The 22,010-nt window shown below is 37.7% G+C and overlaps 1 protein-coding gene across 11 annotated transcripts in view; it reads right to left on the reverse strand.

Moving 5' to 3' along the window:
• Positions 1 to 1,859: 1,859 nt before the first annotated feature.
• dock3 (dedicator of cytokinesis 3) overlaps positions 1,860 to 22,010 on the reverse strand; it is a 276,148-nt gene continuing 255,997 nt past the window's right edge. For 6 of the 11 annotated variants that reach the window (XM_067395896.1, XM_067395895.1, XM_067395900.1 and 3 more), the window contains 8 exons: positions 21,457 to 21,596; positions 19,832 to 19,964; positions 18,690 to 18,771; positions 18,342 to 18,460; positions 18,099 to 18,186; positions 17,040 to 17,159; positions 9,949 to 10,031; positions 1,860 to 7,558 (listed from right to left, as the gene is read on the reverse strand). In XM_067395896.1, coding sequence (XP_067251997.1) covers positions 6,974 to 7,558; positions 9,949 to 10,031; positions 17,040 to 17,159; positions 18,099 to 18,186; positions 18,342 to 18,460; positions 18,690 to 18,771; positions 19,832 to 19,964; positions 21,457 to 21,596 — 1,350 coding nt within the window. In that variant the 3' untranslated portion in view covers positions 1,860 to 6,973. Of the gene's footprint in view, positions 7,559 to 9,948; positions 10,032 to 17,039; positions 17,160 to 18,098; positions 18,187 to 18,341; positions 18,461 to 18,689; positions 18,772 to 19,831; positions 19,965 to 21,456; positions 21,597 to 22,010 lie in introns of those variants that run through there. The other 5 variants (XM_067395903.1, XM_067395897.1, XM_067395899.1 and 2 more) reach the window with 4 other exon arrangements.

Below are 22,010 nucleotides of genomic sequence, written 5' to 3' on the forward strand. Positions count from 1 at the left end.
TGTCTGAATGGATGTGCAGTGTTCATCCCGGGAGTGAGTCCAGTTGGCGGCCTCTGATTGGTTCTGAAGGTGAACTTTCCTGGTGACGATCAAAGCTTGATGATGTGTGGTTTGCACCAGCGCCATGTTTGTAGTTCCTGGTCATCCTGTGACACTTTACATAAATAACTGTCATTATTCCACTTGGCAAACTGCTAATAATGGATGCTGTTTATATCAGCAAGTACATTATAAAAGAGGACCATTTTGTGATATTTCTCTAACATACCATGTATGTTTGTTTTCAGACATGTGACTTTAATTCCAAAATCGATCTCTTTACACAATAAATCCACAGTAGCCTTCATTCAGGTAAGAGTTATGCCACTCCGTAGGCTCATGAATGTAGATAATAACCAAAAAGCTGAACTGGGTTTCCAGGACTATAACGGCCAGTTCTCACCAAGAAAGATAACTGCAGTGAATAACATAAACAATATTTGTTGACCATGTTGTTTATTACAAGAGTACTTACATTGTCTGCCACATTAAATGCTCTTTTAAAGTCTGATGGATTCTGCTTGGATATAAATGTTTTATTGTTCATTAGCTGAAAAAATTAATTAATTAATTAATCTTAAAGGGTTAATTCACCCAAAAATGAAAATTCTGTCATTTATTACTTACCCTCATGCCGTTCCACACCCGTAAGACCTTCGTTCATCTTTGGAACACAAATTAAGATATTTTAGTTCAAATCCGATGGCTCCGTGAGGCCTCCATAAAATATTTTTGGTGCGCCAAAAAAACAAAATAACGATTTATTTAGTGATGGCCGATTTCAAAACACTGCTTCATGAAGCATCGGAGCATAAATTAATCAGTGTATCGAATCATGATTCAGATCGTGTGTCAAACTGCCAACGGCTGAAATCATGTGACTTTGGCGCTCTGAAAAGCAGATTCGACACACTGATTAATTTATGCTCCGATGTTTCCTGAAGCAGTGTTCATCAGCCATCACTAAGTAAGTCATTATTTTGTTTTTTTGGTGCACCAAAAATATTCTCGTCGCTTTATAATATTAATATTGAACCACTGTACTCACATGAATTGATTTAAATATGTTTTTAGTACCTTTATGGATCTTGAGAGAGGAAGTGTCCATTGCTCCCTATGGAGGCCTCACAGAGCTATCGGATTTCAACTAAAATATCTTAATTTGTGTTTTGAAGATTAATGAAGGTCTTATGGGTGTGGAACGGCATGAGGGTGAGTAATAAATGACAGAATTTTCATTTTTGGGTGAACTAACCCTTTAACTCCTGACTGCTTTGTAGGACAAAATGGCAGATTCGGCGTTCTGGTTAGATCGCTTGTCAATCAAACTCCCGGCGAAGGGTATTTTTATCTGTGTTGACTTCTCTCTTCAATGAGCTCATTGTTTCTACCTTAAATTAATACACTGTTTAAATTAATACATTGTTAGCTAACTGCCTGATCTGTATATGTACATTTCTGAAATCCAACACCTCTGATAATAGATCACTCTAAATTGTAATGCTAAGACATGCATTTTCTGTAAAGCTGCTTTGAAACAATATGTATTGTAAAAAGCACTAGACTACTACATGTGGATTGAATTTAATGAACATTTTGGTTATATTTTCAGTGTGAACCGCCATAAATTTCATTTTGGGGCAAATTGTTTTTTGGTGGGTCATATTGTGTAATACTTTTGCTGTTTGTATAGTTTTTCAAGGTCCTTTCAAGAATTTAAAAATAAAAATACATGAAACTTAATGACTCAATCACAACTCCAAGTAAAGGAAGGAAGGCAAATATCAGTCGATAAAACATTATCTTTAATATTAGGCATTATTAATGAATTACACGTCACAGCGGTTAAGTGAGTAGGAAAAAAAAAAAGTGTATTTACATCTAAAATCCACACCACATTTATTCATGCTAGCACAATATATACAGAAAAAATACTTTGAGAATACTTGTACAAAGGTTTTCGTATTTCTGCATGGTAAAACAAAACGCTCTTCAGATTTCAATGCAAAATACACAAAATAACTGTAGTGATTAGGCCATTGAAAGATTTTTTTTTCTTTTTCACTTGTTTGCAATTTAGTTTTAAAAACACATTTACATCAGAAAGTACAAGGCAGACAATTAATCTCAGTCTATACATGATTTGTCCCTCTTGACCATATAAATACAAAGCTTTTGAAGGATTATATACACAAAAGAAAGCCAGACATGGTGTGGTACGAACTGTAATGCAGGCCAGAGCGTTTAGTACCCCTCTTTACTCAGTTTTTCATATGTACAGAGACAAAAAAAAAAAAACTTTTTCCCTTTGCTTTGCACACCCATTTCATCCTCTCACATTATCAGAAACTGTTGTTTCCAATATATGACAATATTTACCTCATTCATCAATCCTTTCAGGAAAATAAACCCAATATTTCATCAGCAATTCACACATAACAACAGCATTGATCTGGAATTGAATTATAGATGCTGATCAGGGCAACCTCATCATGTAAAAAATAAAATGTCACCCTCAATCTGAAACTTTGAATCCAAAACTGTCGGCTTGCCTCCATTGAGATATCAAACATGTAAAATATGTACACTTGTTTTTTTACATGGTTGCTTGTGCCAAATGAGTAACCTTCATTTAAAGCATGAGGTTTTAATGAATTGTGATTATAATACTTTTTTATTTTTATCTTTTTGCTTGGATATGCAAGCAAAATTACGATGGTGAGCGAATACAAGACACACAGTATCCGTCAGACCATATTTACATGCAAAATGTCAAGAAAGCATAATAAGAAATGCTCAAAACAACAAATATTAATGCTTTTTAGTTGATCAGTGCTAATATTCACAGAATGGGCTGTGACGGATATTCTTCGACACTCTGTCTTATAACACTCAATCTTTGCATAGATTCCAGTTCCTTCCCTGATCACTCAATATTTATGTGTATAAAAATGATTTATATTGTCTGAAATAACCCTAAAATGATTAAGGTTAATATAAACAATTATTAATAACTCATCAGTCAACCCATTTCTATGTCTTTGGAGACATAACACACTTACTTCATCATTATATGTCTTTATAATTTAGTACAGAGAATAATATTGAATAATATACAACTGCATACCATCAGCACTTACCCAAGTTTTACTTTATGAGGAAGTGCTTACAAATAAATAGACAATGGCAGTCTTTTCTGACTAAAGGAAAACAGATGGGAATATTTTTAATGTAATGAGCATTTATAGAAGGCCCTCTATCATGTGTATTTGCTTTCTCTGGCCATAAAAAGACCATTAGTGATGAACCATCAGTCATATCAGCTATTAAGATACATGCATTTCTCTCTGTACATATCCTGCCATTCTCATTTCGCAAAAGCACACATAAATGCCTTACGTTTACCTAAAAACTTGCCTTTTGCCTTTGATATTCTGGGGCTTAGGTACATTTCATATTATGAGCAAGCTTATGTATATATTTTTTGTGTTTGCATGCCAGAAATAAATAATAATAAATAATAGTACTTTTAAAACCCATAATATATCCTCTTAATTAAGTGACACAAAACCAAATTAAACCACATCATCAATTTGTTTGGGGCCTAACAGTGCAGTACAAAAGAAAAGAGAGAGAGAGAGAGAGAGAGAGATTATTTATATTATAGGTTGCAAAATTAATGGGAGAATACCTCAAAAAATAAAATAAAAACATAAATAAATAAAAATACAGTGGATTTAAAATATTAATAAAATAAAAAGATATGTCAAATCAAGTGAAAGTAATTTGTCTGTCTACAAAGAATGTGAAAATACCATATGACACAATGTAATCACAGCCAATCAGAATATATGTGAAGTTTAAAGGGGTCATGAATTGAGAAATCAAATTTTCCTTGATCTTTTGACATGTGAGAGGTCATTGTACTATAAAAACATCCTGTAAGTTTCAGAACTCAAAATTTCCTTGTTAGTCCAAAAACAGCTTTTATTGAAACCAAGCTCTGAAAATTAAATTGGATTTTGTCACATTATGATGTAAAATCAACGCCTACTTCTACATCATCACAGCTTTTGCCCCGCCCACTGGCATTTGTGAGATGAGAGATGCAGGATCTCTGGAATAACATTACCTTCCAAAAGATATTAATGCTTGGAAAGTGATTCTTTATTTTCAACTATGTGAATGTCTCAGTAGTGCATTGTTTGTTTGTTCGGTACATTTCTTTGGATTCTTTGGTAAACCAGTTGCGATTTTGGTGCAGGCTTTGCAAACAGACTTTTACTGTAAGATATGGACCGGACAGTAATGCCACTACCTGTAAGTAACTGTGTTAATTCTAATGCCTGATCTGTGATCAGTGATTTCTGATATGTAATGATTCATGTACAATCAGACGTTCTTTGTCTCAAACTCATTGAATGATGTTTATGAAAATAATCTGATATTGAAATCGATTAAATTATATACAGAAGGCGATCAAAAAACACTCCCTTTATAACCGCTAGAGCTGTCAATCACACAGCGCGCATTTGAGTTCTGGGCTCTCATCACAACACCCGTTATAATCAATGACGCTGTTTACACTGCACAACGAATCTCTTCTTTACATCGTATTTGCTCTGTTAGTTATAATGAAAGCATTTGTGAGAGTGCAGAAATCTAGTTGCAATGATGAGATCCATGCTCATCACTGCAACCTTTAATGCCATGGGAGTAGATCTAGTAGATCAACACTTTTCACCATTAGTTAATATCGACAGCTGTAATAGTTAAAATGTAGTAAGAGTTTTCGAGGGAGTTCCTCATGTAATTCTTATTTCATATGCAAATATGTTAGCCAATCATAGAAGTGGTAATTTACATTTAAGTCTCACAGCAGACACGCCCCCTTCCAACAGAGCGTTCAAATCAGGGTCAAAAATGGCCTTTTATTTCTACATTATGAAAATTTTTGATGTAAAAATCATATTAACATTATACTGTAAGTGCACCTCAGGAAACACTATAAAATAATAACAAAAAAGACAGTTCATGACCCCTTTAACAGAGTTGTGTGAAGCAAGATTTTGGACCAGTGAGATTTAACTGTGGGCGGAGCAACCCATCGTAACACAAATTGCCTAAAATTAACTAAAATTAACATGGGAAATATATCTTTCACAGCTTGTCACTTTTTTGGACTGGGTGTTCTTGCTTTCCTTTGGAAAATAAAATTAGAATTGGCCAGCAAATTTAGGTTTCTCAGCCACATAAATGTATCGTAATATGCAGAGTTGCTCAAATCAGAAATAATTATGATGATGTGGATGAGGATGTGTACATATACAGTATAAGCGATATCTCTAACAGACCCTCCCTTCAAGTGATGTAGGGTAATATTATCATCACCATTGAAGAGAACATGCACATTGTACATAAAAAATAGCTTTTTAAATAACATATACTTTCAAGTCGTCAGAAGTTAATATGCAAACACCATCAGGTACCAAATTTGCATCTATCAGCAGTTGAAAGACTTTAGAAAAGTTACTCAACTCACAACAAAAAACACACTTGTGAATCTTGCCTCCTTTCCTCCTTTAAAAATGTGATATAATCTTTCATAGCCATATAAAGTATGATATAATCTAAGCTGCATTTATTCTAACTCTGTATTTTTTACAATACAATTATATTAAAGTCTTGAAATATTATAATGGCTCTCTCTAAAAATATACTTCTTTATGAAAACTGTCAACTCAGAGGAACAGAAATCAATTCCCAAAGGAACCTGCTGAGACCAAAAGCTGCTTTACTGTGAAGAGACATCTGTGAAATGGCTTTGATTTAACAGCGCTTTGGCTGTTGTGTTATTAGCGTAACGGGGTAGTAACGTTTAGAGTGGCTGATTTGCTTTCGCAGCACGACAATATTGTGGGTGTAATGAGGCTTTACAAAGATTGTAAAAGCCTCTTACTGTCAAATCAGTGCAGATTCTCTCTGAGGAGAAGCTTCCCTCTACAGTGCAGGGGGTAGCAGACGGTCTGTGAAGTGTTTTAAGGTCTCTAATGAAGTGTTAGCATGTTTTATCAAACGCTGTGTTAACAAAACTGCGTCTGAGGCTTTTACAATGGGCATGCTTGGTCGATGAGGAGATCTTCAAACTTCTTCAAAGATCATCTGAGATCCACCCTTATGTGGGCTAGTGAGAATTCACTTATGCATGCCCTTATGTGGGCTAGTGAGTGTAATTCAACTTAATTTAAATTTTAGCCACTATCTAAATCCCAGATCCACTTTTGCACTTTCTAAATTATTTCAGTATTTAATAATGATAAAAGGCAAAACTAATAAAGTTTTTGGTGCGCAAAGGTTAAGTGCTAAAGTGCAACCCAACCAAAACGGAACAATGCCTATTGGTAAGGTTTGTCAACACTCTTTTTGAAGGTGTATGTATTACAAATTGAAACTATTGTAATTATGATTATTAAGTGTTTTCAAGTTTAAGACTCTGACAAGACGTGTATCTATCTCTGGGGACATAAAACTCTTGGATCTGGTACACCTCAAAACCACCCAAATCTCATTTTGTGCTTCCTGTTTCATCTGAAAGTCTCTTTTCGTACCATTACAACTTTCGGGATTCTTACCATATATGTATTATCCAATCAACATACTGATACTAATGAGGGGAAGTAGCTTGGGACCTACAAGTAGTTTGAACTCAAGTCTCCTGGGCAACTCCCAACCAACAACCACTAAGTGCAAAACAAAAAATCTCACTAGCATGTAGAAGCACAGCAACATGGCAAGCACTTCTTAAAAGGTGTAAAAGACCTATACTGGATACATGGGAAGTAGAGAAGAAGGTTCAAATCAGTCATTTCTTGGGACTTTCCAAAAAACCCCAACCACCTATCACACCAAAGCCAATGTACAATTTGTTCTTCATCTATTCTTCACTAATGCCATGTTCCCACGCCACCTTGGCCTGCTCCTCCTTGTTAGTGAGCAGAGGCTGGGAGATCTTGCGGGGCATGGGCCTTGGAACCGGCCTCAAGTCCTCTTCAGGGATGCACCCTTCCCTCAGGTAGGGTTTGGGAGGCAGAGCAGGTGGAGGCTCATGGTGGTGGTAGTGCGGGTGGGCGATGTGTACTGCATGTGGGTGGTGATGGTGGAGATGGAGGTGATGGTGGTGGTGGCCATCGGTGGGTATCCCTGGGGTTACACCCAATGGGGCTGAGTGACTACGGCATGGAGCAGGCTTGAGAGGGTCCAGAACTTCAGGCTCGGAGACGCTGTAGCGTACGGGGAGGTAGGGACTCTCAGCTTCCTCTGTGTCCGTGGTCCAGGCCTGGCTGCTCGGCATTGAGTCCAAGGTGTCGGCTCGAGCCGGAGGCTCGGAGGAGGATTGGGCGAAGTTGCTCTCGCTCAAAGAGGAGACGCCACTGCTGGCGCTGCCGGACAAGGTGGAGTTACTGCCATCCAGGCCCGATTGTGGACTGGTGGGTGAGGCAGGTATAGGGTGCAGGGGTGACTGGTGAGGAAAGGTAAACAAGGTTTTTATATTCAATACAGTGTATCTGTTGCAATGTTTAAATGTAAGACCAGTAGGATAACATTAAGAAGAGCTAAGAGTAATGGTGCTCAATCCACCTCCTGGAGAACATCCTCCAGTTCCAACCCTGCTGTATCACACTTGTTGATTTGAACATCCATTAAAGGAATAGTTCACACAAAAAATACTATTCTGTCCTCATTAATTCACCCTTAACAACATGAGGGTGAACTTGTCTACTGACCTACATTGGAAAACTGTTGACAAAAAATGTTTCAATACTGTACTTCAGAGACTTGTAAACATGTTAGCTTTGGATTTGGATTTAAAGGTAGATCTCCAGGAGCAGGATTGAACACCACTGTCTTAAAGCTGCTATCATAACAGAAGTGTACCTTTTAACTGTGACTAATTATTTTACAGTACAATAACACTTGAGATTTGTATTGCTATTCTAAAGACATTTAGATGGTTCTCCATTTTTGACTGTTTATTTGTGGTTTCTGGATGACTGACCCTTTTGAAAAAGAAGTATACTTCAAGTTCATTTTATGAAGTATGCTTAAGTAATGTTAAAGTAAATGTTTAAGTATACTTTAAGTAGTAAGTATACTAATATCAATGTACTATTAGTAAACTTGTTAATGTACTATTTCAATACTGCTTGGGACTAAATTGGCCTACTTTTAAGTATATAAAAGTATACATTTAAGTGTACTATAAGTGTAATAGTAGTAAACTAAGTGCACAAATAGTTCACAACTACGTTTCTTATTTGTACTGCATGCATACTAGTAGTTTACTATGTTAACATTTTATGAATATTTTTAACATTTTTATATTTTATATTTTTAACGTTTTTAAAAATGTTAGTACATTTTTTAGTTTATGAAAGTACACTTTAAAATATCTTTCAGTAAACTACTAGTTTAGTAGTTTTATACTGCAAGTATACTTGTAAGTTTTCTTTAAGTGGACATTTACATTTACATTTACATTTAGTCATTTAGCAGACGCTTTTATCCAAAGCGACTTACAAATGAGAGTAGTAGACATAGCATCATACTTATAGTTTACTATTTATATATTATTTTGCACCTCTAGGTATAGTGTATATTTAGTGCATATATATACTCTAAGTATATTTATATGTTCCTATATAGGTATTGATTTTTTATACTTGAAATATACCTGTAACTTTACATCAACTCTTTCCATTTTAAAAACATTTATTCTACAGTAGCTATATATTTTTTTTTTTTATATATCAAAAAAAAAAAAAGTGTGAAAAATGCATTTTTGCCAAAGACTACATCCAAATCAGATTCAGAAGGATGATAAAAACACTAGATCATGTAGATTGCATAGATGGAGATGGAGTAGATCACGTCCATCAGCACAGTTTTTTCTTCTTCATGGGTTCGACATTTCATTCGGTAACGCTAGGCAGTTTTGATTTATATCTTGTTTAATGTTTGATGGTTGTGTTGTTTTGATAGCGCTCCCTACCACTTAATAGCGGAAACATGGATAACCAGAAATATCAGTCAGTGGCGGGGAAAGAGTACATTAGATGTGAAGTAAATTACTATGTACTAGTAAATTAGTAGTCCTAACCTACACAAAAATTCAGATATTCAGAATTGTCTTTTTTTTTTTTTTTTTTAATGGATTAATGTATTTTCAAACAGTGCAAGTTTATAAGACAGTATTTAAAACCACGTGAAAGTATTTAATAGGCTACTCAACCATAAGCTTAAACACAACTACAAGCCAAATATACTTAGAATACTTAATTGTACTTTTAAGTATATCTCAATCAAAAGACAAATATAGGGTAAATATACTTAGAACTTTCTGTCAGTACAAGTACTTAAGTGCAATTTTAAGTTTATTTCTGAGAAGTACATACAAAGTAGACTAAAAGTATACTTTCTTATCATTAGTCTAAAAGAAGTCTACTAATAGCACACTTGAATAAACTTCTTTTTTTGTAAGGGGAAACTTAGCAGAAGTTTGATAGATATTACAGCAAGATTTCTAAGTTAAAATGACTTACTTTCATCCTACTGATCTCCCTTTTATAGAGAAACTACAACCCAAGCACACACATACTGTACACACATACATTAATTGCACTACTGATGCATACATATACAAATGCATATGAAACGATTACAATAAGAACCCAAAACACTAGCATCTTAGGGACACCAAAAACAGTTATCTTCAAAACCAAATTCAAGATCTATTTTGCTCGGGGTGTTTTGACCGGAGAACAGGCAGAGACATCCGAGGTCAATCTAGTAATGCTAGCGCAAAATGCATGCATGAGGAGGACTAACAGGACACATCTAGGCGGAGGATACCTTTCTTAAAGAGCGCGCGGGGAGAGCTGGAGGGAGTTCGCTGATCTGGTGGTGGAAAGCATCAAAGTGCATCGAGAAGTGTCCTAAAGGGGGACACACAGTTGGACAGAACTGGGGTTGGAAAGAGCACACAACGGTACACACTCACGTGTAAACAATTGTTGGCATGCACATTCACTCAGCAAGCACTATGGAGGACTCTTTCTGAACTTAGCTGATGTTCAGAGGAGAATAATGGCTGAGGAAGAGGAAACGAGGAGGAAATGACTCTAGATCATGTGAGGATATAGGCTAGAAGCAAAGGATCAATGATCAAACGTGGGGAAAAAGCTATTGAAATGAAAGGGAGGATGTCACACTTAGGACACATTTGGGCAGTTGACATGATGTTTAACATTATTGTAATCAAAACAAAATTGTGCTGCTGGGAGCAGTATTTCTTTTCTCAGCCAGCATCCCCCCCTTTTCTTATAAATGATTGGCATATGTATTTTAAAACAAAACAAAATAAAATATTCAAATTGTGATTATATTGTTTTAAATAGTTTAAAGATCACATTAAATGAAACTACAAAATTAGTCAGTTTCTATTAGCGCAAAGTCCCTGTATATGCTAGTGTGGTCCTAAAATGACAAAATTTAGCAGACATCGCATTTAAAATTTGTAGTCTTACTCTTGACAGAAAATGTTGGTGTATACATACATTTTTGTCCAATAAAATCCAATTTGAAATGAGAATATCACCTTAATACATACAACCTGCAACTGCAAATAACAAATTATGGTTATGCAAGTTAAAGACTTTAATTTAGTTTGGCCTGTCAATGTATCCTGTCCCAATTTCCTGTTTAACAGGACATATGTGAACATAGAGTAGAAAAAAAAAAAAAAATGAGTACAGCATTTTCATTATTCAAAAGATGATGTGTGTAAAGGCTAATGTTTAATGTATTTGAAGAGTGGAGAAGAGTGTCTTAGTCTGGTATTTAGTCTGGTATTAAAAGACACTTTGTCTTTTATAACACAAGCCTTTAGCCAAATATATTAAAGGGGACCTATTATGCACCTTTTTTTCAATATGTAATTTAAGTCCCCAGAATGTGTCTGAAGTTTTAGTTCAAAATACCTCCCAGATCATTTATTATACCATGCTGTAAACACCCATTTTTGAGCGCATGGAAAAACATGCTGTTTTCGTGCATGTGTCTTTAAATGCAAATGAGCTGCAGCTCTCCACCCCCTTTTCAAGAAAGTGCTTCCTTCAACAGCTCCTGCCTGCATCGGATACACTGCCAAATACTAACAAATAGAGCCCGACTGATATATCGGCTGATATGAGCTAATTGCATTTAAATCGGCTTCTGCATTTATAACGGCCGATGAAACATGAGAAACAGAGTCTCATGCTTCACTCATGTTATGAGTGTTGCATAGTTTGCCCACCAGAGGGAGCTCTGCAACTCCCCAGTTGACAACAGCACCAGAAATCCACTACAGAAGAAAGCTATCAGCCAAGCCACGGAGATGTACTCTTTTGACGGTGAGTCTGTCGTTCGTCATGTGAAATGATTGTAGATTTAGTTCATACACTGTACATAAAAACAGTGTGGTAGTTCTAGCTAACGGTCCTATCATTATCACTTCTAAATATTCTGTAACATCACTTACAGCCGCTAATGCATTGCTATATTAGATTATTATTACATATATTACATTGTTTAAATTATATTTTGGTATTATTTATTTATTTTATATGTAGCTATACATTTAACTTATTAAAAATTTATTTTCAATTCATCGACATGGTTTTGTGGAATATTGAATTTGTTTGGTATAGCTCTTTTACTTCAACTTTAGTATTATAATTTATTTACAGTACACACAGACTGTTAAAACCAGGTTCAACTGGAAGTAAGTAAAACTGTTAAATGTTTAAAACCAGACTGTTTTTTGATCATTAAAAAATATATACTTTTGATGTGCAATTGTTTAGTCATTGAGACTGTAATCTAAGTCTTTTTTTAACATAATCCCTTCTTGAAAATGGTTTATACAGCCCACATACATAGAACAGGCAGATATTTCGCTATTGAATGTTGTGTAAGTGTAGTTTATAGGAAATGGGTCTAATATCCAGTTTATTTTCAAAATCAAAATATTGGCTTATAAATCGGCTCTTTTCGAGTTAATATCGGCATCGGCCCCCAAAAATCCATATCGGTTGGGCTCTACTAACAAGCCATCGGCTTGGTTTTGATGATCTATATCGTAATCATGCTCAAAGACACTGCAGTTCTTCTTCATCAATAAAGTTTATTTTCTGCATGCATTTTAAAGCTATATTAGTTTAAACTTCTAATGTATTGTTTTCTGAGCGCACACATCTGAAGCACTGGCTGTCAGACAGCACATCTCGTGATTAAAGGGGGGGTATAATGCTATTTCATGCATTCTGACTTATTTACATGTTAAACATGGCCAAAGTTTCAAAACACGAGTTGGACGTATGACAGAGTATTTCTGTGCCAAAAATACTCTTCCAAATACTCTTTTTAAATTTCGTGATCTTTTTTTCGAGTATGTGCCTGTGTGGCATAAGAAAGGTTGGAATTCTTTGTATGGGCACTTCTCCCAGAAGAACTTTTCATTATTCATCATTATCCATGGATAACGCGATGGTGTATTGTGTGCGTTTAAATACAGTTGTTTAATTGACCATTGATAGCTTGCAGACGATCACTACACAAAAGCTGCTCGTGCTACTCTTTAGTTCAGCTCACATGACAGGCCTCCAGGCACTCAGCTGTTTTTGGAAAGACTCAGTACAGCGTATGTATCTTTTATAAATATAGACTTTTCGGCGATATGAAGGTTCTCCAGGTTTGTTGTTGAGCAACTAAAGCACGAGCTATTAAAGCTCCGCCCTCTTCTGGAAAGCTTCTGGGAGCAGTAGCTCATGTACATTTAAAGGGACACACAAAAATTGTGTGTTTTTGCTCACATCCAAATAGGGGCAAATTTGACAAGCTATAATAAATGATCTGTGGGGTATTTTGAGCTGAAACTTCACAGACATTTATAAAAGGGGCATTATAGGCCCCCTTTAAACTGTCAAATACACACAAGGTTCTGTCAAAAACACAAATTTCACAAACACAGTCGGTTAAGTCTGTGAATGTAAACAGCAGGGACAAAAATTACATGTGTATATTAGATCTGTGGCGTATTCCCTTCAAAAACAAAACTATTCCACTGAGCCTTCAGCGGCTCCTTGCTCACGAGGGGCTTATGGAGGTTGTGACTTGTGCTGTTGCTAAATTAAATATTGATTGGCCAGCTGAGAAACAAGAAGAAGTACAACATAAAATCAAACTGGATGAAAGATTTTACCATACAGATCACAACCTCTTTGTCAGGGATTGGCATTCTTTCCTGACCTCCACACCATGGTGTCAAGGTTGTGGAATAGACCTGTGTCTTACGGTGTATTCAGCCCCAGACACCTAATTATTAGAATAGTATGGGGTTGAAATACTATGGCTATCCGGCAATGCCCAGGCCTGGAGAGACGCTTGTGAGCTATCTCTCCCCCTGGGGCAGCATCATCACTAAAATCCCAGACGTTACCCAGCTAGCCTCTTAAGACTACTTCAGCGCTGAGGCCATGGCATGCCTGCACACTATGTCTATTCTGCAGGTACCACCTGTCACCTCAGTCATCGATAGAAGCTGCTGGGCAGGAGCAGCAGAGGCTGACCACGTCCACTCTGGATCCTTCTCTGGGTGGCGTTCGCAGCCGAAGCCTTCAAAGGATAAGACAGATCTGAGGACTGTCATTATCTCTAAGAAGGCTTTGGCTAAGAAGTCCTAACGGCAATGGTGCCAGGCTTCTGGGGGCAGTCCCCTCTGGGGAGAAATGGATTACATCTCATTATGTGGTGCCCGGTTCTTCTTGGTGCCCTCAGGGGGTCGTTCTGCTAACCCTGCCACCTTGTGTGCTTCAGGGAACAGCGGTCTCCAGCGATCCTCTGAGGAGGGTCGCAGAGCAGTCAGTTTGGTTGTTCCCTGCCGGTTCGCCACTTCAGGGCACTGGTCTGGCTGCCCAACCAACACCAGAGGCCAGACTCAAGAGACTGGTTCCCTTAGTAGATTTTCTGGCAGAATGAAAATGTCTGCCAATATATATCTAAATATCTGCATATAATAGGAAAGGGCTACAGAATTCAGTTCGGATCTCTCTATATTGACGACTGGTTGATTCTAGCTCAATCCGAACTCATGGTGGTTTGGCACTGAGATGTCGTTCTTGCTCATATGGGAAAGTTGTGGTTGAGAACCAACGCCAAGAAGAGTATGCTTCTTCCAGCTCAGAGAACCACTTTTCTAGGTGTAGTTTGGGATTCAATGACGATGCAGGCATGTCTTTCTCCTGTTCGTATTGCTTCGATTCTCTCAGCCGTAACTGGGGTAAAACTAGGCCAGTCACTCACTCTTAAACAGTTTCAGATACTGTTAGGCCTGATGACAACGGCATCCAACGTGATACCTTTTGTACATGAGACCCTAACAGGACCAAGGGATTCTCCCCGAGGGGAATTCCACTTCCCATGATCAAGGTAACGCGACGATGTCTTCGTGCCTTAGTCATGTGGAAAAAACCTTGGTTCCTTTCCCAAGGGCCTGTGTTGGGAGCTCTTTGTCGTCGCGTAATGCTAATGATGGATGCATTCCTCACAGGTTGGGGGCGATCATTAGTGGTCGCTCGACTCAGGGTCTGTGGCAGGGCCATCTTCTTTTCTGGCACATAAATGATGGCTGTGTTTCGAGCTCTCAAGCACTTCCTCCCAGACCTTAGGGGCCATCACGTGCTTGTCTGCACAGACAACACGTCAGTGGTCTCCTACATCAACCATCAAAGGGAGGTCTGAGGTCGCATCACTTTTGCAAGCTGGCCCATCAGATCCTCCTGTGGGCCCAAGGGAAGCTGCTCTCACTGATGGCAGTATACATCCCAGGGCATCAAAATCAGGGAGCAAACGTCCTGTTGAGGCAGAGGCTGAATAGAGGCTCCACACCCTGGTTGAGCTCCTGTGGGAGAAATTCGGTTGAGTGGCCTGTTTGAATCTCTAGAGATGATACATTATCCCATTAGCCCCATTTTGGCTGGCACAAATATGGTTGTCGGACCTGATGTCCCTTGTCGACAGCTCTCCTCTGGAGATTTCGATCAGTCAGGATCTCCTGTCCCAATCAGGAGATACGATATTTCACTTTCGTCCGGAGTTGTGGACGCTGTGGGCCTGGCCCCTGAGGTGGCTCAGTTCATAATTTCCGGTCTCTCAACTGAGGTTGTGGAGACCATACTCCGATCCAGAGCTCCCTCTACGAGGAAACTGTATGCTGTTAAGTAGAGACTGTTCTCTTCTTGGCTTAGCTGGACACGGTCATTTGCCCTGTGGGTTCAGTGCTAGAATTTCTGCAGGAACGTTTCTCTGCAGGGTCATCTTTGGGGAGAGACCACATGTCACATGGTTTCTTCATGGCACTCTGAGGCTGAGGCCCACACAGTGCACTAGGACACCATCTCATGGTAAAAGCCTTTCTTCATCCTAAACCGGTTTATGTGCCTAAGGCCCCTACTAATATTTCAGGGCCTATTGTGTTGCAGGCCATTGTCCTCCACCTTTCACCTCATCAGATCAGGAAAACCTTAATCAGCTATGGCAAGTTCGGGCTTTAGATGTCCACAGAGCTGTCTAGTGCCGAACATCAGATCAATTGTTTGTCTGTTTCAGTTCACCCAGGAAAGGGTGTCTTGCATCTAAGCAGAGAATGAGCAAGGTCACTGCGTCACCTTGCCATACTCCCTGCATACCTGTGAGTGCCTTGCTTCATCCTATCAGAAGCTAGCGTTCTTTGTTCTGGGTATGCTTTATAGTTGGACTGATTACACATGTGCTTCACAACGCAATAACGCAGAGGCGTTCCCACACAGCGTCTCAACGCAGCATCTCATTCCCTATTCAGGGAACCAGGGTTACATATGTAACCTGAGACATTTACACAGAGACAATAAAAGGTACTGTTTTCAAAAAGTTGCACTTTGAAACATGTTTTCAAAATGCCGTTGTTGTGTAAATAGATGGGCAAAATGGATAAAAAGTTTTCTGTTTTTAGTTGAAGACTACATTTAACTCCATTAAACTAACATATATTTATAAATTTTATGTATAAAAGGTGCACAGTTAGAAAGTAAATTATTTATATATATATATATATATATATATATATATATATATATATATATATGTATATATATGTATATATATGTATATATATATATATATATATATATATATATATATATATATATATATATATATATATATATATATATATATATATATATATATATATATATATATATATAAAAATATATTATATTATCTCCAATAATCCAATAATGTCCCTTGAGATGCAGCGACAGTTGTTTAGCCCAGAGGAGAATATTTAATGAAGCCAAGTTCAATCTCATGAAGATTCCACTAGAATTCAACAATGTACAAATATTTTAAATAGACACCTTTTGAATTCTTAAAGGGTTAATTCACCCCAAAATGAAAATTCCATCAATTACTCACCCTCATGTTGTTCCAAAACCATAAGACCTTAATTCATCTTCAGAACACAAATTAAGATATTTTTTGATGAAATCCAAGAGCTCTCTGACCCTTCCATTTTGGATTTCATCAAAAATATCTTAATTTGTGTTCCAAAGATGAACAAAGGTCTTATGGGTTTGCAATGACATGAGGGTGAGTACTTAATGACAGAAATGCCATTTTACCCTTTAACTCTATTGGCTTCATGTTTTTATAAATTCTTCTAAACAGTGCATGCACTTTTGCAGATACACATTCCAAATGTCTGTCAAATGAGCTTGCGTAGCTGAACACACCGTGGTGCCTTATCATGCATAGATGATCCAGCGTAGTCAGTTTCTTTCATAACATTTCAAAAGTAAAAGCAATGGGTTAATGAAATGTCTTTCTCTTCATTGAAACATTTCCTCAAAGATACTGTTTCTTACCGGGAGGGAGGGTGCGGGGGGGAACAGGTGGGGCCATCACACTCCCGACATGAGCAGAGAGGAACGGCAGAGTGTCCCTGGTGCCACTGTCCAAACTCCAGCTGCTGGGAGCTGTCAACACTGCCAGAAAGAGCAAAGACCACCATCACTTTACACATCACTACTAACCTGCTGGATCCTCATCTGAAGGTCAGAGATCTCAGGAATTCCTGCTTAGCATGTTGAGGTTTGGATTCTAGTGTTTCCAACTGGACACTAGCTAAAGTAGACTATTGAACGAGACTTCCTTAGCAAACCAGCTGGTCAACAGACCTCTCCAGCTAGGCAGTGTTGGAGAACATCATGCATGATGGTAAATCAGCTACATTAACTCCAAACTAGCACTAACCAGACTGTGTCAACTCTGTTATCCACTGTTGTTTAAATAAATTGTTATTAAAAAGTGTCTGGTTTATTAACTGCAAAAATTAAGTCTTAAAGATTAAGTGGCCATAAGCTCAAACATTAGAATAAGGCTGGACTGTGTGCGGACTATCTTGACTTTCAGTGCTGACATTGGTCTTTGATCAGCTGGGAATATACCTGAAACTGTCGCTGCATCCAAAAATGACTACTTCCCTACTATATAGTATGTGAAAAATGGTACAACAAAAGAGTAGTGTTTCAGAATACATTATTTGAAAAATTAAGAAGAAAAGTGACCTACAACTTCCACTGAGATTTTGGAGTGTGCATTTGATGTATGTATCGTGTTTACTATCCCATGAGGCCATGGGAGAGGAGTCGTGAATGGCAAATACGCGAAGCAACTGGCATAGTAGGTCACATGACAAAGCTAACATGACCAATATAGAACGTCGGGAATGCATTCATACTACACAGACATATACTAAATAGAACATACTTTTTTAATTGGTTGCAAAGTCAGTAGTACCTACTCAGACTGTATGCACTTTTTGATGCAGAATTGTGATTTCTGCCTGGGGTGAGGGGATTGTGGGTTTGTGGACGGATAGAGGGGTACAGTGGGTTCAGAGATTTATACACACCCAGTCATACCTTTATCAGCCACAGAGAGATTAGGGTCACTGCAGGGTTTGCAGGGACCAATGACCTGATGGTATAGAGCCCTCTGATGGTTAGTAGGCTAGTGGAAAAAAAATAAAAATGTAAAAAAAACATGTACTTTAATGTTACATTACTGCCATTATCTTACCCTCAAAACTGAGGTCCTATCATTTTCTGACAAAGTTTAATGGATTTGTGAAAATGCGAATTAGTTGCATCTTGTGGTAGACGCACCTGTCCATTCTCGGTTATGTTGGGGTACATGGCACTGCTGGGACGGTCCCTGTGTGGTGGTAGAAGCATCAACATCTCTCGGTTGTGCCTGTATCTGTCAGGTAGTGATGGGGACCCAACTGGAGAAAAAGGAAATTAAACATCATTTAGTTTAGAGCTTTTGTAAAAGATTTGTACATTGAGACTAGAAAAGTCATCTTTGAGCTTAGTTGTTCCTTTGAGTGAATCTAGAAGATATTGATTATCATTACAGTAAATTAATGTTCAAATCACAATGCGTTATAGTTCCCAAACATTAGTTGGGAAACACCAAAAACTTGTGGTATTATAAAGTTTATTGTTGCTTACCTCTGATGCTGCCGTGCCCTGAGTTGATCATCTGAGATGGAGCTGAATGCGTTGAGCTCAAACTGGATGATGATGGACTGGGCTGAAATGTTACACAGGTGGGAAACAGTACTTTAAAAGACCAGATAATATATTTGTGGTAGTTGCTATGGTGTTCTGAAAGGTTGGCAGAGAAAGGTTGCTAAGGTGTTGCTAGGATATTATGGGTGGTTTCTGTGGTGTTGATATGTGATGCTAGTAATGTTATGAAGAATTTAGGGTGTTCTGAAAGGTTGTCAGGGAATTGCTAGGTGGTGGTGGTTTCTAGCGTGCTGCTATGCAGTTGCTCAAGTGTTGCTAGGGTGTTGTTAGGCAGTTTCTAGGTTGTTCTAAAAGGTTTCTAGGGTATTGGTAGGTAATTAGTTGCTGTTAGTGTGCTAGAAATATGCAATAATGACATTGCTAGGATGTTATGGATGGTTGTTGGGTATTGCTAGGTTGGATGATCTAGGTGTTTTCAATGGTGTTGCTAAGCATTGCTAGGATGTTGTTAGGTGGTTGCTAAATTATTCGGAGAAATTGCTAGGGTACTGCTAGGTGATAGATGGTTTCTAGGGCGCTGCTAGGCAGTTGCTTGGATATTGCTAAGCAGTGCTAGGAGGTTGTTAAGCAGTTGCTAGGTTGTTCTGAGGGGTTTGCTAGGTTAGAATGGGTTGTTAGGGTGCTATGAGTGTCACAAGACATTAAGACACTGCTAGGATAGTATGGGTGATTGCTAGGGTATTGCTAAGAGGTTGTTAGGTTAGATGTTCTTGGTGGTTGCCAAACAGTGCTAGGGCATTGTTGTGCAGATGGTTGTTAGGAATTGCTAGGTGGTGGGTGGTTTGCTAAGATGTTGCTAGGTGGATGCTAGGTTTATACAGTGCTCTAAGTGGTAACTAGGGCACTGCAAGGAGCCGCTAGGTAATTGTTAGGGTGTCCTGAGTGGTTACTGTGGTGTTGCTTAGTGGTGCAAAGGCACTGACACTGCTAGGTGGCAGGTGGTTTCTAGGATATTGCTAGATAGATGCTTGTGTGCCTTAAATGGATGCTTGGGTGTTTTGGTTGGTCACTAGGGTATACTTGTACACCAAATGTGTGTATTATGAGCTCATGTAGCCCACCTGCATACGGTAGAGGTCCTCCGGGTGCTCCATCATACTGTCCGTCAGGATGAGCAAGTTTCCAGTCTCACTGGAGGTGTGAGAGGAGAGAGAAGAGGAGGAGTGGCGGACAGACCCCAACACATTCAGAGGGCTAGAGACAGACAGAAAGAGAGAGCGAGACAGGGGGAAGAGAGGGAAGGGAAATACAGGGATGGAAAAGAAAAGCAGGAGAAAGTGTGGAGGAAGAGGAATGCATGCAGGGATGAGGAAAATGAATCAAGGTGAAGAAAAGAGATTGTAGGGTCATAGAACACAGGCAGCCATGCAAGTATGAACGAAAAAGAGGAAGAAAGGAGAAAGAAAGAGGAGTATAAAGCATGCACACAGAAAGATGTCAAACATATGTGAGGTAAAGTGACAGAAGAGAGAGAAGGAGAAAGAGGAACAAACAGAGAGACATGAGAGAGACGTGGCGGAGCTGAAGCTAGTGTGTTCAGGGTGGGCAGCATGAGTGTGTACGCGTGTTCATGAGGAATACACGGTCGAGGAGTGTTTGTGAAGAGAAAGGAAGGACTCTGTCTACAGAGCAGGGATCTCTCTATAACTCACATGTGAGTAGAACACACAGACTACAAAAATTCATTCAATACAATATGATTTATAAAGTTTCCTGTGAGGTGCAACACATGAAATAAACATGTGGAATAATGAAATCCTGAATATAAATACACAAAGTTTGGACCAAGGTTGTTATTGGTAACTAAAAATAAAAGTATTAAAAATAATTTTTGTTACTAAAAATGACAAAAGTTACTAAACCTTTTTTTTTTTATTATTATTAACAAATAAAATCACTAAAACAAACTAAAATTAATATGAAAACTGAAAATAATGTAAAAGCCTATTCAAAATATTAAAAAACATAATAGTATAATAAATTATACTAAAATTTTAATTGTAACACTCTTTTTTCTTTCTTTTTTTTTGTAGATAAATAAAAAGTTGTAATTTGTTTATTTTCTTTTAAATGGGTGAGTTAGAAAATATTTTAGACAGTATTTTTTATTATTTTTGATAAAGAAAAAGTAATACTAAAAAATGAGTATGTGTGTCCACTGGTAGAGTAGATAATAATAATAATAATATTAGTAAATAAAAAAATCTGGATATAAAATGAATGTAATACAAATTAATACATTCATTAAAATATAAAACTAAGCATAAATATAGAATATATTATCTAAAAATTTAAAATAAAAATCTAAGAACATAAAGAGTTCCCATATTTATTTTCTTTTTGGCATCACATCATGGAGCTATTATATCTCATAAAAGTAGTACTACTTAGTATATTGCACTCATATATAATAAGTATGTTCAATGGATTTTCATTAGTGTGCAATCTGTGCATGAATTTGATTGGCTTTGTTAAATTAAAGGAATGTTATAGCTAAGCTCAATCTACAGCATCTGTATTGTGCTGTCAAATACCACAAAAACTACATACATACATCAGATTGTAAAAATTGAAACACATATTACACTGTTCATGCTCTAATATGTTCTCGGGCTTGTATACATAGTTTATATCCAATAGATACATCTGTGTGCATGCAGAACGGTATCTGTAAGGGTGTACTTACCTGTGTCTGTGCATGAGCTTAATACTTTCAGGACTCATGGGACTGTGAGTGGCGAGAATGCCGCGTGGGGTGCTCGCCCCTGAGCAGGCCGGACTCAACTTATCCAGACCGGGCAGGCCCTGCAGGGCCACATAGAAACACTACTCTGAATATCCACACTGTCTGCATTGATGCCAACACATATTTAATTTAACATGCATGCTCATCTTACAAAAGAAATCGTATGATACTGAATCTACACAAAGAATGAAGTGAGAAAATCAAAATGTATTTAAAGACCCCATGAAATACTTTCAAAATCACATTTTTTTTCCTACATTGGCATTTCCTATTCAAACAGGAAGTTTGAGGCATGACATATTGAATGGCTTGGACATTACTGGACCTAACCAGAAATTAGGTTACATCATAGATGCAATTAGCATATTGTCATTCTAGAGAGCATTTGATTGGACAAATATTTGGACACGCCCAAAAGTGCAGGATGAGTCATCAATGATTTTGGCTTGTTTTCCTAAAAATGTTAAGTTTATTTAAACTTCTAGGTGTAAAAT

The sequence above is a fragment of the Chanodichthys erythropterus genome, chromosome 10, assembly GCF_024489055.1.
Source record: "Chanodichthys erythropterus isolate Z2021 chromosome 10, ASM2448905v1, whole genome shotgun sequence".
NCBI lineage: Eukaryota > Metazoa > Chordata > Actinopteri > Cypriniformes > Xenocyprididae > Chanodichthys > Chanodichthys erythropterus.